The sequence below is a fragment of the Caenorhabditis remanei genome, chromosome I, assembly GCF_010183535.1.
Source record: "Caenorhabditis remanei strain PX506 chromosome I, whole genome shotgun sequence".
Taxonomy (NCBI): Eukaryota; Metazoa; Nematoda; class Chromadorea; order Rhabditida; family Rhabditidae; genus Caenorhabditis; species Caenorhabditis remanei.
Genome location: NC_071328.1, coordinates 8,310,976 through 8,324,033, shown reverse-complemented (window position 1 = coordinate 8,324,033; position 13,058 = coordinate 8,310,976). Strand labels below are relative to the sequence as shown.

At 37.3% G+C, this 13,058-nt stretch overlaps 5 protein-coding genes across 5 annotated transcripts; 2 read left to right on the top strand and 3 right to left on the bottom strand.

Moving 5' to 3' along the window:
• Positions 1–877: 877 nt before the first annotated feature.
• On the top strand, positions 878–1,622 carry GCK72_001665 (uncharacterized protein; the record flags this gene model as incomplete). The annotated part of the gene is made up of 3 exons (XM_053723071.1): positions 878–1,006; positions 1,166–1,349; positions 1,471–1,622. 3 exons carry the CDS (start codon positions 878–880, stop codon positions 1,620–1,622), a joined length of 465 nt encoding a protein of 154 aa, XP_053591716.1.
• An 821-nt stretch (positions 1,623–2,443) lies between these two features.
• Positions 2,444–4,279, top strand: GCK72_001664 (uncharacterized protein; the record flags this gene model as incomplete). Its single annotated transcript, XM_003115074.2, has 5 exons — positions 2,444–2,520; positions 2,800–3,028; positions 3,177–3,776; positions 3,873–4,070; positions 4,166–4,279. The coding sequence occupies 5 exons, from the start codon at positions 2,444–2,446 to the stop codon at positions 4,277–4,279; spliced, it is 1,218 nt and encodes a 405-aa protein (XP_003115122.2).
• A 202-nt stretch (positions 4,280–4,481) lies between these two features.
• On the bottom strand, positions 4,482–5,394 carry GCK72_001663 (uncharacterized protein; the record flags this gene model as incomplete). Its single annotated transcript, XM_003114881.2, has 5 exons — positions 4,482–4,559; positions 4,763–4,888; positions 4,949–5,043; positions 5,095–5,187; positions 5,256–5,394. The coding sequence occupies 5 exons, from the start codon at positions 5,392–5,394 to the stop codon at positions 4,482–4,484; spliced, it is 531 nt and encodes a 176-aa protein (XP_003114929.2).
• A 5,115-nt stretch (positions 5,395–10,509) lies between these two features.
• GCK72_001662 (uncharacterized protein) lies at positions 10,510–10,851 on the bottom strand (the record flags this gene model as incomplete). Its single annotated transcript, XM_053723070.1, has 1 exon — positions 10,510–10,851. One exon carries the CDS (start codon positions 10,849–10,851, stop codon positions 10,510–10,512), a length of 342 nt encoding a protein of 113 aa, XP_053591715.1.
• Positions 10,852–11,196: 345 nt separating this feature from the next.
• Positions 11,197–12,409, bottom strand: GCK72_001661 (uncharacterized protein; the record flags this gene model as incomplete). Its single annotated transcript, XM_003114964.2, has 5 exons — positions 11,197–11,301; positions 11,435–11,607; positions 11,661–11,804; positions 11,874–12,211; positions 12,270–12,409. 5 exons carry the CDS (start codon positions 12,407–12,409, stop codon positions 11,197–11,199), a joined length of 900 nt encoding a protein of 299 aa, XP_003115012.2.
• Between the last annotated feature and the right edge of the window lie 649 nt (positions 12,410–13,058).

The following is a 13,058-nucleotide window of genomic DNA, read 5'->3' as shown; positions in this document are numbered from 1 at the left end:
AGTTTAGACTTGAAAAACTGACACATGGGTGTTTCTTTTAAAAGTATGTTTTGTGTTGATAAATATTAATAAATGTTGCTGCATAAGTATTGCGTCTTTCAAAATTTCAGAGTCTCGAACTGGTTTCGGCTTTCGCAAATAAAGTAGATGATTATCTTTTCAAGTTTTATTCGTATTTCTTTCTACATTTATATTCTCCACGGAAACAATCATGTGAACGGAACATCCGCAGATGAGCAAAAGAAACCAAGGTAAACATCAGTGGATGCAAAATAAAAATAAAACATTTATTTGAAAGAAATAATTCACCCAGAACTGCAGTGCAGTGCTATCGAATATGTCAATTGTACTCCTGATCTCAACATATATTGCTAGTTAGGGTCCGGTGGATGACGGTATCAATTGCCAAAAGAAATGGTTGAAAACTAATTTCTAGGATGTGGTCGATGAATTCTGAAAAGAAATTTAGGTGCCACGTTCTGAAAGCGTAATTGCACATATGTTCTCGATTTTTTCTGCACTATAATCCATGTTTCACACAGATCGTAGACTGGACGGATAGCTGAAAACGTCAAAAGGAAAATCGGCAAGATGAAAGTATGGACCAATGTCCGATGGCAAGATGCATATAATTTACAACCACAGGTGAACTGACTTATACTCTCTGTAAGAGCAAGAACACACTAAGAGACAGTACACTAATTAGTATACTTTCACAGTTTCTCATTGGTCTCTTGTGATTTTGCAACGTTTTTTCTTGATATAATTGAGTACGTTCTCAGAATAGATGAATATTTTTTCAAGCTCTTAAACTTCTATGTTACCTAGTCAATCTTTTTTGAACATTTTGAGCCCAGAAGGAATATCTTTTCAGAAAATGCCTTCAGCACTCCACGTCAAGAGAGCCCCACGGGGAGTTCCAAAAGCACAGAGGGAAACAGTCGTCAAGAACCCAAAGTTTGTGGCCATGGAGAAGGATCAATTGATGGAAATGAGCAATTTATTTGTGAGTTATTTAAGAAAAAAATACACTCGTTCTTTTTTGAGACATGTTTATACTGAAGACGAACGAAGTCTGTTTGGTTGCAAAAGCCGAGTGATGTTCGAAATGCCTAGCAACAATGCATTTTTTCTTGAGCAGAATATCAATTTTATTTGTTTTAAGGCTCAAAGAAACAAGAGCAGAGGTGAACAACGAGACAAGATTCAGAAGGCAATCAACTTGAAAGTAGCCTCGTGGAACGATAATGTTCTACTAGGCAAAACAAAGTTTGATCTCCATGGAATGACTCCGGATGCAGCTGTCGACTTTGTTTTGGAGAAAATCAAAAAGAAGGGAAACTATGGAGGTCAGTTTTTGTACCATTTCTATAACTAGAGGAGGCGGTTTGAATAGTGAAAATCAGAAGTTTCGTTGATTTTCGTTGAACAAATGTATCGGTTTTGGGATGACCTGTGTATTAATTTCAGAGTTAACTCTTATCACCTACCGAGAGAAACACTCGACGAGAGGGATTCCCAGAATCAAGATGATGTTAGTGGACAAGTTCACTGGCAGAAGCAGATGCTCGATCAAAGAAGAAGTCGGAAATCCTGGACGGCTGGTATTGAATCTCTGGTAAAATAAGTATCTATCCTGTTATTTGTTGATGTTTTCCGGTTTTTCTTTGAGCGGGTACAATTATATATCTCTTGTTGAATTTCTGCAATTATTGTTCCTAGTGATAAATATTATGTATTGAAATCATCTTCTCAAAAATTGTTTGCTGGTAGAAACTACAACTGAATGTTCACTCGTTTCGTGAGGCTATTTCTATTCAAACATTCAACGGAAACAATTTCTCGATAAGGTTCGCGTACTAATATCGTGATGATTGTGAATCCAACACCAGGAAGAGAGATGAGCTTTTCGGAATAATATTTTCAAACTAGATCTGAAACTAAATGTGAAAAATAACATGGCGGCTTCTCCCTACAGAAAAGGAATATGATATGAACAAGAAAGTTTCAATGTATATTGTCTATCTTTGTTAGATCTGATTCGCTCTTCGAAAAGTTTCATTCCCCATCGAACACTTCAAATGATCCATTGTTCTATATCTAGATATATTTATATCTGATTCATACCTTTCTTCAGAATTTCTATCTAAAACTCTCCATATTATGGAGAGTTATAGATAGAAATGTTATTTGTACAATGATAGAAAAATGTGAAACAGTCAGTTCTGTCCCTTATTTATCTACCACAGCCATTCAATACATGTGAATCTCATTTAAAAATGCTCCGTTACCACTATTTTTATTCAAAATCCCGCCAATTTGACAAACAACGACACTCCACTATCCCGCTTTTGCGTGTTGTTTATCGTAAATCGACACCTTTTTTTTTACGTATTTAACCTATTTCAGTTTTTATATACGTTGATTTGCAGACTCAATAAATATGGGAAAACACGAGAAAGGAAGTTCAAAAGATTTGGCGAATCGAACAAAATCAAAAGGTTTGCAGAAGCTGAAATGGTAAGACTTTTTTAGTAGAAAAGTGTCATTCCTCAATACTAGCGCTAGTTTAAAATACTTTCCTAGTAAAAATAACATATTAGAAACATTTTACCAAAATTTGTTCTTCAAAACTTATGAAATTCTTTAAAAGATCTTAAAAACACCTCTCAACTAGGCACGGCCTCCAGCGGAGGCCCTCTCAATTCACTGCGCGCAGTACTTTGAGAGGGCCTCTGCAGGAGGCCGTGACTAGGCAGATATCTACATTGAACCTCGTAAGTTTCACATTTCTTCCAGGTTCTGTCAAATGTGTCAAAAACAGTGTCGTGATGCGAACGGATTCAAATGTCATTTAACTTCAGAAGCACATCAACGTCAATTACTACTCTTTGCTGAAAATTCGAATTCTTATTTACGCCAGTTTTCGAATGATTTTGAGAAGAATTTCATGCAGTTATTACGGACTTCCTATGGAACAAAACGTGTCAGAGCGAACGAAGTTTATAATGTGTATATTAAAGATAAGGTAAGAATAAGTAACACTTTCGAAATATTCATTTTTGAAAACAAAATTTAACTTTTGGTTGCTCCCTTTGCGATTAGCTCTGCCTAAAATCCATTTGTATATAATACCAAGCTTCTTTTTTCTCTTTTTTCTGGAATCAAATTTTCAGGGTCACGTTCACATGAACTCAACTGTATGGCACTCTCTAACCGGCTTCGTTCAATATCTCGGTTCTTCTGGTAAATGTAAGATCGACGAAGGTGACAAAGGATGGTATATTGCATACATTGATCAGGAAGCTGTAATTCGAAAAGAAGAAGATCAAAGAAAACAACAGCAAGAACGAGATGATGAAGAGAGACACATGCAGATTGTAGAAGAAATGGTTGCACGTGGAAAAGAATTAGCCGGTGGAGAAGTTGATGAATATGAAGCGACAGAGCTTGTTCGTGACACTCCGGACCAAAAAATTCAGTTAGATTTGGGATTTTCTGAAAAGAAACCGATCACTTCTACCATTTTCACTTCTAAAAACACTTCAATTTTCGATCTAAAACCTGTCAAAAAAGAAGATCCGGATGGACCCGGACCGTCAGGATCATCTGGATCATCTAACAGGAAACGATCACGATCAAGGAGTCCAGGACCTTCGAAAAGCTCAAAATCATCCAAAAAATCAGCACTTGACGAAATTAAAGAAATGGAAGAAAGAAAAAAAGAAAGAAAAAATCGGAAGGATTATTGGATGACAGAGGGTATTGTTGTAAAGGTAATAGCATATTAAATTAGTTTCATAATTCCTGCCAAAAAAACAGAATATCTTCAAATACCTCTTACAAATCTTTCTTACTTGTCATTTTTACAGGTAATCACAAAATCACTTGGCTCCAATTATTACAAAGCGAAAGGAATTGTGAAAAAGATGATCGACGACTATACGGCCCAAGTGAAACTCGACGACGGAACAGTAGTGAAACTGGATCAGGAACACGTGGAAACGGTGATTCCTTCGATTGGAAGACAAATGTTGGTGGTTAATGGAGCATATCGAGGAGCAGAAACGGTAAGAATAATGTACTGGTTGAGATATATATTTATGTTAAAATATAACTATCTGCTACTAGATAAGCCATTTCTAATTCTAATTTCATTTTTCAGACGCTTGAATCGATCGACGAAAAACGATTCTCCCTCCGACTGAAAATCGCCGCTGGACCGACACGAGGCCGTGTGATCGAAGTTCCTTATGAAGATGCCAGCAAATTGGCTTGAAATGATAACATTTCCCTGTGATTTTAATCATCAAGTAATTATATTCTAAAAAGAAGTTCCCGTCAAAAATGGTTCATTTTGAATGAAAATACACTAAAAATTGAGTAAAATGAGGGAGTAAGAGAATGGCACAGGAACTCGTTATTTTCAAGAGTTAGATATAATTCAAGCTGGAAGCGTGGCTTTGTTGAGGGTGCGTGGATTATCCGGATGTAGACGTCGCATTGTTCAGGTTTTTGACGTGAGACTCGTAGTCGTAGTCGTCCTTCTCGACAATACTCTGAAAATTAAAATATTGGCGCTGGAACTGATGAAACGGACTAGAACACTGAAACTTTAGAAGTTGTAATCAAGGGATACCACATATAATAAGAAATCGAGAATCAGATAACATTTATCTTACTGTAAAAACAAGACTAGAGTCTGAAGGCTTGAGAGAGTCTGAAATAGACGGCTAGTTCTGAAAATTCGAGGTTACTGTACCTCTTCTGTCGTCGTCGTGGCATTAGGGGCGGAAGCCAAGTAGGCATCTTCTCCAAAAGTGCGGACCAAATCACAGAATAATGGAGCCGATTCGTCGTGACACGATTTGGAACTTCGGGAACGACGCTGAATAATAATATTAGAGATTTTACAGGCTGAGAGAAAAAATAAGTATAGAACACTCACCTCAAGACACGAACAAAACGAGTCATCGCAGAACTTTTGTCCTGATTGTGCATCGTAACAATTGTCGTGTTCATAGCAGCAACTGTTCATGTGATCTACATGATGTTATGGATTACTGTAGCTGCGTTACTGTAGAATTACTGTACCTCGAAGATTTGGACACTTTGAAAGAATCTCGCCTTCGCTGATCGACTTGGTGAACTCGTCTGTTCCGCACTCCCACGGGGCATTTTTCCGAACTGGAAAATTGTTTTAATTTTAGAAAAAGCTGTTTTAAGAATCCACTTCAACAGAAAAATGTACGTACCTTCTGGTAACTTTGCTCTCCGAATCTCTGGAGAAATCGTAGTTGTCGTCGTCGATGGTGTCGATGACTTAGTCGTAGTCGTTGGGGTTCCAGAAGTGACGACCAGAAGCCACGTAGCAATCAGAAGAGGTCCACGCATTCCTGAATACGAGAAGGTAATTTTGAAAAACAACTCAAAGGAAAACAAGATAGAAAGGGTAATAACGATAATTGACAAAATGTTTTGATGATTTCAAGAATGAAAATTCATATTTAGAGCTCAGAAACTCACAGAAGAGACAATTTCTCAAGTTAGACCCAATCCCGTCTCTATCCTGACTTTTAATTTGAAAAAAACAGATAAAACAACAAAAAATCACCAAAATTGTCGTGAACACAGACGTAGTCTACAATGAAAAAAGTGTAACAAAATTTAAAGAAACTGGTTTTTTTCGATTCCATTCTTAGGTAGATCTCTTGGCAGAAAAAGAAGAAAAAATAAGATGGCAAGGTGAAGAAATGACGTCAGAATTGGGCGAAATTCTCGAAAATTTTCGATGAAAACCGATAAAATGAGGAGATAATCAAGACAATTTCAATTCCGAAATTTACATAAAAAGAGAAATTGAAATCACTAATAAAACTCTACCGATTGCTTTAGAAAATCCAATGCAAAATTGCCAAAAAATGACCGAAAAACTGAGGTTCCAGTTGACAGAAATCGTATAATTGACGTGTTTTGGGAATGAAAGAACTGGTAGGTCAAATGTGAAACTTCTGAATGATTTTTCAGGATTAGTAGCCAAGAGGTCAAAAATCTAGTGGAAAAATAGATGCAGGTCTAGGCCTTTTCACCCAAAAAGTGTTATTATTTCTTGTGAAACTGCTTTTTGTTGATTGGTGGAAGAGTGAAAGGTATACATGGAAATGGTGCAATAGAAACAATAAAAGAACGGATATAAAAATATATGTGTCCACACTGTTTGTGGTGTTTTCTGGGATGTCGATGATACTGCCAAACTTGTGGATGCGTGATTTATGGATTCAGATGTCTTAGCTCACGACCCGCTACAGTAAAACAACTATTTTTTGTTTAGTTTCATTCGAATAACCAACCTCATCTTATTCTATTCCTATCACCCATCCTTCAAGCATGTTCACTGTCATAAGAATGCCGTTCAAAAAGTCTCTCTCAACATCAAAAGGCGGTTGACCGCCAGACTCATTAATCATATCTCACACAAAATGATATTTTATACCTTTAGACGAAGAAGACGAAGAAGGCGCTAAAGAAAGGATTTGGGAATGGATATGGATCTACACATCATTCACACATGCTTCTTATCACTTTGATTTTATGGACATTTAACAACAATTTATTGCTTTCTGCCAATCAAGAACTCTGAATACTCTTATAGGGAAAAAATCTTATTACTGTAATTTCCCTATAACAGACTCTGAAACCAATTCATGCATCCACGAATGTCAATTTTTAATCTTGTCATATTCTTTTTTGTTATTTTTCGTGCCACATTTTGTTATGGTTCTTTCCAGTGACGTCATGTTTTGTATATCAGCATTTTTGAATACGAAAGTTTTGGGAGCGAGATCAAAGTCTCTGTATAGAATAGTTGTCTAAAAACCATAAAGCTGAATCTCAAACTTTATCAAGTTTCAGAGTCTCAAACGAGAAGATTCAAACAGAGTTGCTTCGTAATTCGACATCCAATTAGAACATAATCGATTGAATACATTTTCGATTCAGTAATCTACAAACTACAGTATGTTAGTCATTAAGTCATCTTGCCAATTTTCTCGCATTAGCCATTAGTCACCTATAAAATACACTTACGTTCATACAGAATAGTCTAATGATAAAAGAAAACTTTTGACAAATTGAAACATAAAAATTATTTTAAAATCGAAACATTTGAAAAGAAAAGTCTCTCTTAAAGTCAGCTGAATCTTGAATAAAAAATATCGAAATTTATTGACAATACAAGCGAATAATTTACATATGAAAAACGATCAGGTCGAGGTATTCCTTTCGAGTTTTCATCTTTCAATAGAGAAAAAGCAGGAATCAAAAATCTCGGTCAAATGTTTCAGTTCTTAGACATTCAGATTTAAATAATTAAACAAAAACAGCCGGAATATGTTACACAGATCACCTAGAAGTTTGAAAACTCAACAGACATTCGGACACTAGAACATCGGGACAGACATAAAGTCGGCTAAAGTTTCGTAGTTTCTAGGCTGTGATTTATTTCCAAAGTTCTTTTTTCAAGTGATTTCCCTCCTTGATCTCCAGTGATAAAGATCACCTTCAATCTATTTCCTAACAAATTCATCAATCCATCTTCTCATCCGATCAAAAGTTTCTTCTTTTTTTTTCTTCGTGTGTGGCGACTTGTCCTTTTTTATGCCACCTACTAATCATCTGGCTTCCCAGACACATCTCACTCAGACTCCCACACACTCTTATCCTGTAAGCAAATGGAATGTACGTTCTTTTCGAAATAAATTAGTGTAATCCCATTATATCCACCTGTTGGCCAGTCTGGGACCACCCATGGGGAAAATTTTCTGGATGAAAAAAGAGTAAAAAGAGAAAAAGTTGACGTTGGATTATATAAAAGTGTTAGGATAAAATACATTTTGTTTTGTTTCTCTGGATAGACTAGAAAACATGTATTTACCGATCCACGTGGTCAGTTTTAGTCAAAACTGTTTTCATCCATCTAGTGTTAACAAACCTTGAAAATGAGTTTTCTATCAGCACTTCTAGTATTACCAAGCTACTCTATCAGAACTCATCAAACCAAGTTCCTCTTCTCATTTTATCAGAATAAAGATCAAAAAGTGAATATACACCCATAGGGAACAACCTAGATTAGTCAGTCTTTATGTACTTTTCCACGCCTGGCTGATGGACGGAAAAGGTTAATTATCGTTTTCCTCTTCTTTTTATCAGTTCTTTTTTTGCAATGATCTTTTTCCCTTATCTTTTCCGTTTTCTTCCCTGCTAGTTTTATCTTATCACTGCAAGTATCCGCTTCATCTTTTGACCGGCTTTATCTGGTTTTTTTTACACTTTGAGGAATCGAACTTATTACGCCTTAAACTATTTTCAGCTTTCAGATAACTGCTTTCGTGAAATATTCATATTTTCAGACGTTCTTTGCGATGCGGCACTGTCTGAATGTCTTGCTAAGGTCTCTCCCAATCTTTCTTGTCGTGGACGCCTTCCGAGAATCTCCAGATGCTTCGAGTCACTTGAAATCACTTCTTGGCGATAAAACTCCAGTGATAAATACCACGCAGGACTCCGTTCTAGAATTGTCCAATCATTGGATAGATCAAGCAATTTCAGCCCTAATTGCTACAGTAGCCAATGAAAAGTAAGTGAAGAAATGTTTGCCATTTCCGCTTGTAACATGTATAGTTTCTTTTTACAGAATCTCGACCATCACTCATCTGGAAACTCGTTTTCATGAGAAATGCGTAAAAAATATCAAGTCTGTAGAAGCTCACGCGAAGTGTGTTAGTGATCTACTTCACGTATCGCGTACTCAAAACGCACGCCAGAAAGGAGCACAAATTCTGGTGAAGAAAGTTTCGGAAGCTGCATTTGCAAGCGGCTGGGTTGGTTCATTTCGAATTAGAAAAAAGAGGCAGACACAAATAGTGAATAGAAGTGGATACAGTTTGAAGAGTTCCAAAGATGATATCTCTCCGTTTACATTGATTACAAAACAGATCACGAAGTCGATAAGAGCATTGAAAAACAAGAAAGAGGAGAGAGGGTAAGAGATTCGTCCAAAAGATTATTTTTTGAATCTCAAAATTTCAGATGGCGTCAAATCATGGTCGACGTCAAGAAAACCGGTGAAGTTATTGAAAAACGGAAGAAAGTTAAAGAGATGATTGGAAAAAGTGTACGGTCGAGAAGTGCTAAACCAAAGAAGTTGTACTTGAGTCCGAGGAAACCATTGGCTGTAAATCAAATTTTAAATTTCAAATCTCATTCAATTTTGTTTCAGAACAATGATTACGAAGCATTGGATGACCCAATTCAAATGACAAATGAAATAATTCAAACATCTTCGGAATCAGACAAGAAAATTGATGCGGAAGAACTTCTGAAACGATTTCAGGATCATCCAGAAGATATTTTGAATGATGATGCACAAGGTCTTCTGAATATGACAGGGCAGGAAACAGAAGCGGTTTTAAGAATTAAACTGATCAGAGAGGGTGTGTCTATCTAGCTAGACAAGTTTTCATGTTTTTATTTCCAGCAGTGAAGTTGGGTTTGAGTCTCGGAGGTCAAAACGTGTCTGGATTTGATCAGAAAAGTATGAAGTTCGCTTCACCCAGGTTCTTCGCGATTGCTCCAGAAGAACACAAAAAGGAAAATGACACAGTTAGTTTTATTAGAGAACAAGATACCTTACCTGTTCTTTTTTCCAGATCAATATTCTCTCTCCGTCTTTATTTTCCCTTCATGATGAGGGGTCTCCAGATGAGCAAAATACGTCATTAGTAAAGCTTCTAGGAGACAAAGAAGGAATCGACAAAGACTCTTTTATGGATTTGCTCACGGAGCTTACAGGAGTGGCGGATACTGTAGATGATGCTGCTCAGAAGGCATCGAGAGAGTCAGAAGGAACTCTGATCAATGTGAAAGGAGAGGAGATAAATGTGAGCAGAGAAAACTTGACAAAAGTTTATGGAGAAGAGAACTATCGGAAAATGAAAGTGCTGGAGAAACTGCATGGAATGTACACAGACGAACAAGTAAGTATGGTAAAAAAGAGGACAGTTTAAGCTAAATATCCTCTCTTCCAGATGAATCATTTCAATAAATCTGGATATGCAATCATGACTGACAAACAACGAGAAATGGTTTATGGAAGTGGAGCTCCATTCGAGAACAAGCTCACTTTAGAAGCAGGAAGAAATCTAACAATGCCGAAAGCTAAAAAAGCACTGCATACGGTACTGAGAAATATGATTATAGCTGAAATTGTGTTTTTTTTCTCAGGTAATCCAAGAAATCGGAAAAGGAAATATCAAAGTTGGGAAATATGAAAAAAGAATGAAAGATATTGTTGGCTCTCCGATTCTGTTCTCCAGTATCATTGCGTCTCCAGCTACTGCATCACAGGCCTTAATTGCATCACCAGTGTTGTTCACACCTCTGGTCTTATCTCCAGCTATCTATGGATCTGTTATTTTGTCTCCTTGGGTAAGTTAGAAAAAAGAAAAACTTCTACTGTGTATAACATTTCCAGGTGTTCGTCCCTGTCATCCTCGGTCCTCGTATCCTGTCTCCAATCATCGTCTCTCCTGCCATTTTCTCTCCAATCGTGCTGTCTCCTTTGGCTCTCGACCCTCTTGTTCTAGTACCAGGTGTTGCCAACCCAGTTGTTCTCTCTCCTTTCATCCTTACTCCATTCATCCTATCACCCCAAGTCATGACTCCAATCATCCTTTCTCCATTTGCCCTCTCCCCTTTCATCCTGACTCCAACCGCTTTATCCCCGTTGATTTTGAGTCCATTTGTGTTATCCCCAAGTGTATTATCTCCTAGTTTTGTCACTGCTGTAATCATGTCTCCATATGCATTATCTCCCAGTGTTCTCTCACCGCCGACAATGATTTCGGTGTTCGCTTCGCCTAGTATTCTCTCTTAGACTCAGACCGACTATTCTAGTCTAGAATTTTATGAAACCCAGTTTTCTTTCATTTTTTCGTGATATCACACATTCTGACACCCAGTGCAATCCATCAATAAATAAATGCTGTTTTTGATCTTGTTCGGATAATCAACTTATCCATCTGTAATATTTAAAAAAAAACACATTTTATTCACAATTAGAATTGAAAGACATCGAAGTAAAAACCCAAAGAGCAACCGAAATTTCGAAATAGAAGTTTATACAGAGATGAAACATTTTCAGATTTTTTTCAACCGTTCCATTGTAGCATCCAACTTATCGATTGACTCCTCATCCAGTTGTCGATAATACCAGTCACGTTTTTTAACAACGGAACGGAGAAGCTGAAAACTTCTCTAATAATGAATTCAATCGTAAAATGCCGTCAGTTAGGCCCTACAATTAGAACTAATGTTTTAACCTATGTTCCTATTTAGATTTCAATTTGAGTTACACTGAAACTTCAAAATAACTAACCAGAATACAAGTCTTTGCCTTTTCTGCCCTCTCCTCGGCTGCCACGTCTACGCCAATCCTGTGTGCACTGATATTTGCAAACTTGAGCAGACGATCCGTCAAATTATCAGATATTGCAGCGAGACCCTCCAGAGCAATAGATCGATTTCTTTCATCTATACTAATGATGTTATCTAAAAGTGGATGATTGTCAGAGAAACTGTAATTAGAATTTCATTCTACTTACCTACTAAAACTCCCAAATATTCATGACAAGTGTCCAAAGTCCATGCATTAGATCGACTCAAAATCCTCGTAGCAGTGAGAACCGTCTCTTCATCCTCCCCAATTTTGATTCGACGAGATGTAGCGATTCGAAGACGTCGCATGTCTGGACAAGACTAGGTTAGAAAAAAGTTAAGTTTTCTGAACATCTGCAAGTTCAAAACAATGTACTCACTTTTAATCTCCCTCCTTGCCAGAATACCGATTTCGTTTACAACTTCAATGCAATCATTCCATACATCAGAAGTGCAAGGAGTAGGAGATGTGACAGCTTTTGGTTTTTTAGGTCCACTTGATCCCGTCAACATCTTCTTAGTCGGACTGGAGGGAGTTGCAGTTATAGAAGACGTTGACGGAACTTTTTTGATCGTGCTGAGTGTGGCCGGGGACGGTCGACGATTACGAAGAGTCATAGGGATAGGTGGAGAAGTTGGGACATGATCCACACTCGGACTTCTAGGTCGACCGAGGTAAGTGATTGTGATTGGTTCCTGATTTTGATTGTGGCTTCGTCTGAAAGTTATATTAGTTTTAATTTAATTCATGTTCATCATCTTTTCTATTCGCTCACCTTCTTCTATCCAACGATTCGTCTCCTTTTCTTCTTACTTTTGTCGAGTTAGATCTTCGACGGACGGCTGTTGAGGACTGTTGAGCGTAATTTGAAGACAGTCGACTTAATTCGTAGACACTCACACTGGCCAGAGCCATTGTGAGAAATCTGAAATTTAGATATTTCTGAACACACTCGATGCTTCAATATTCAAAAAAAAGCACAATTGTAAACGATCTCAACAGGTAATTCTTAAATTTGGAAGAGATAATCCAGTCTAGTTTGTCTTAGATCACTTGAGAGCTCCTTCTCAAAAAAACGTCCTTTTGAATAGATGTAAAAAGTATAGGACAACTTTTTTTATGGCTCAATTGTGTCTTGCAAACCCAACTTTTCTAAAGACATAAACGATAGTGGGAGACATAAGAGAAACGGAAGACGTCAATTTTCTTTCTCTTTCTCCTCTCTTTCTCGATGGCCTTCTTTAAAAAGAGCCCTCTAGGCTTAACAGACACGAAGCGACACGGGGTGAATGAGGGAGAGACAGAGAGAAATTGAGGTTATTAGAGAGGGGAAAGGGGAACATTCGGAGTCATGACAACCAAATGAAAGCTCTTATTTTTGGTTCACTGGTCAGTTGGAAAGGATAACGTTCAGGGGAGAAATATGCTTGAGTCTATTTGGAAAATATTATTACATCGGTGAATATCAAAAGCAAACTGATATAGTCAGTCTGTTTGTTGGAATGTCAGGATATCCGGAAGCTAGAAATTTCTTCAGTGTTGTTTCTGATCTCTTAACTGTCTG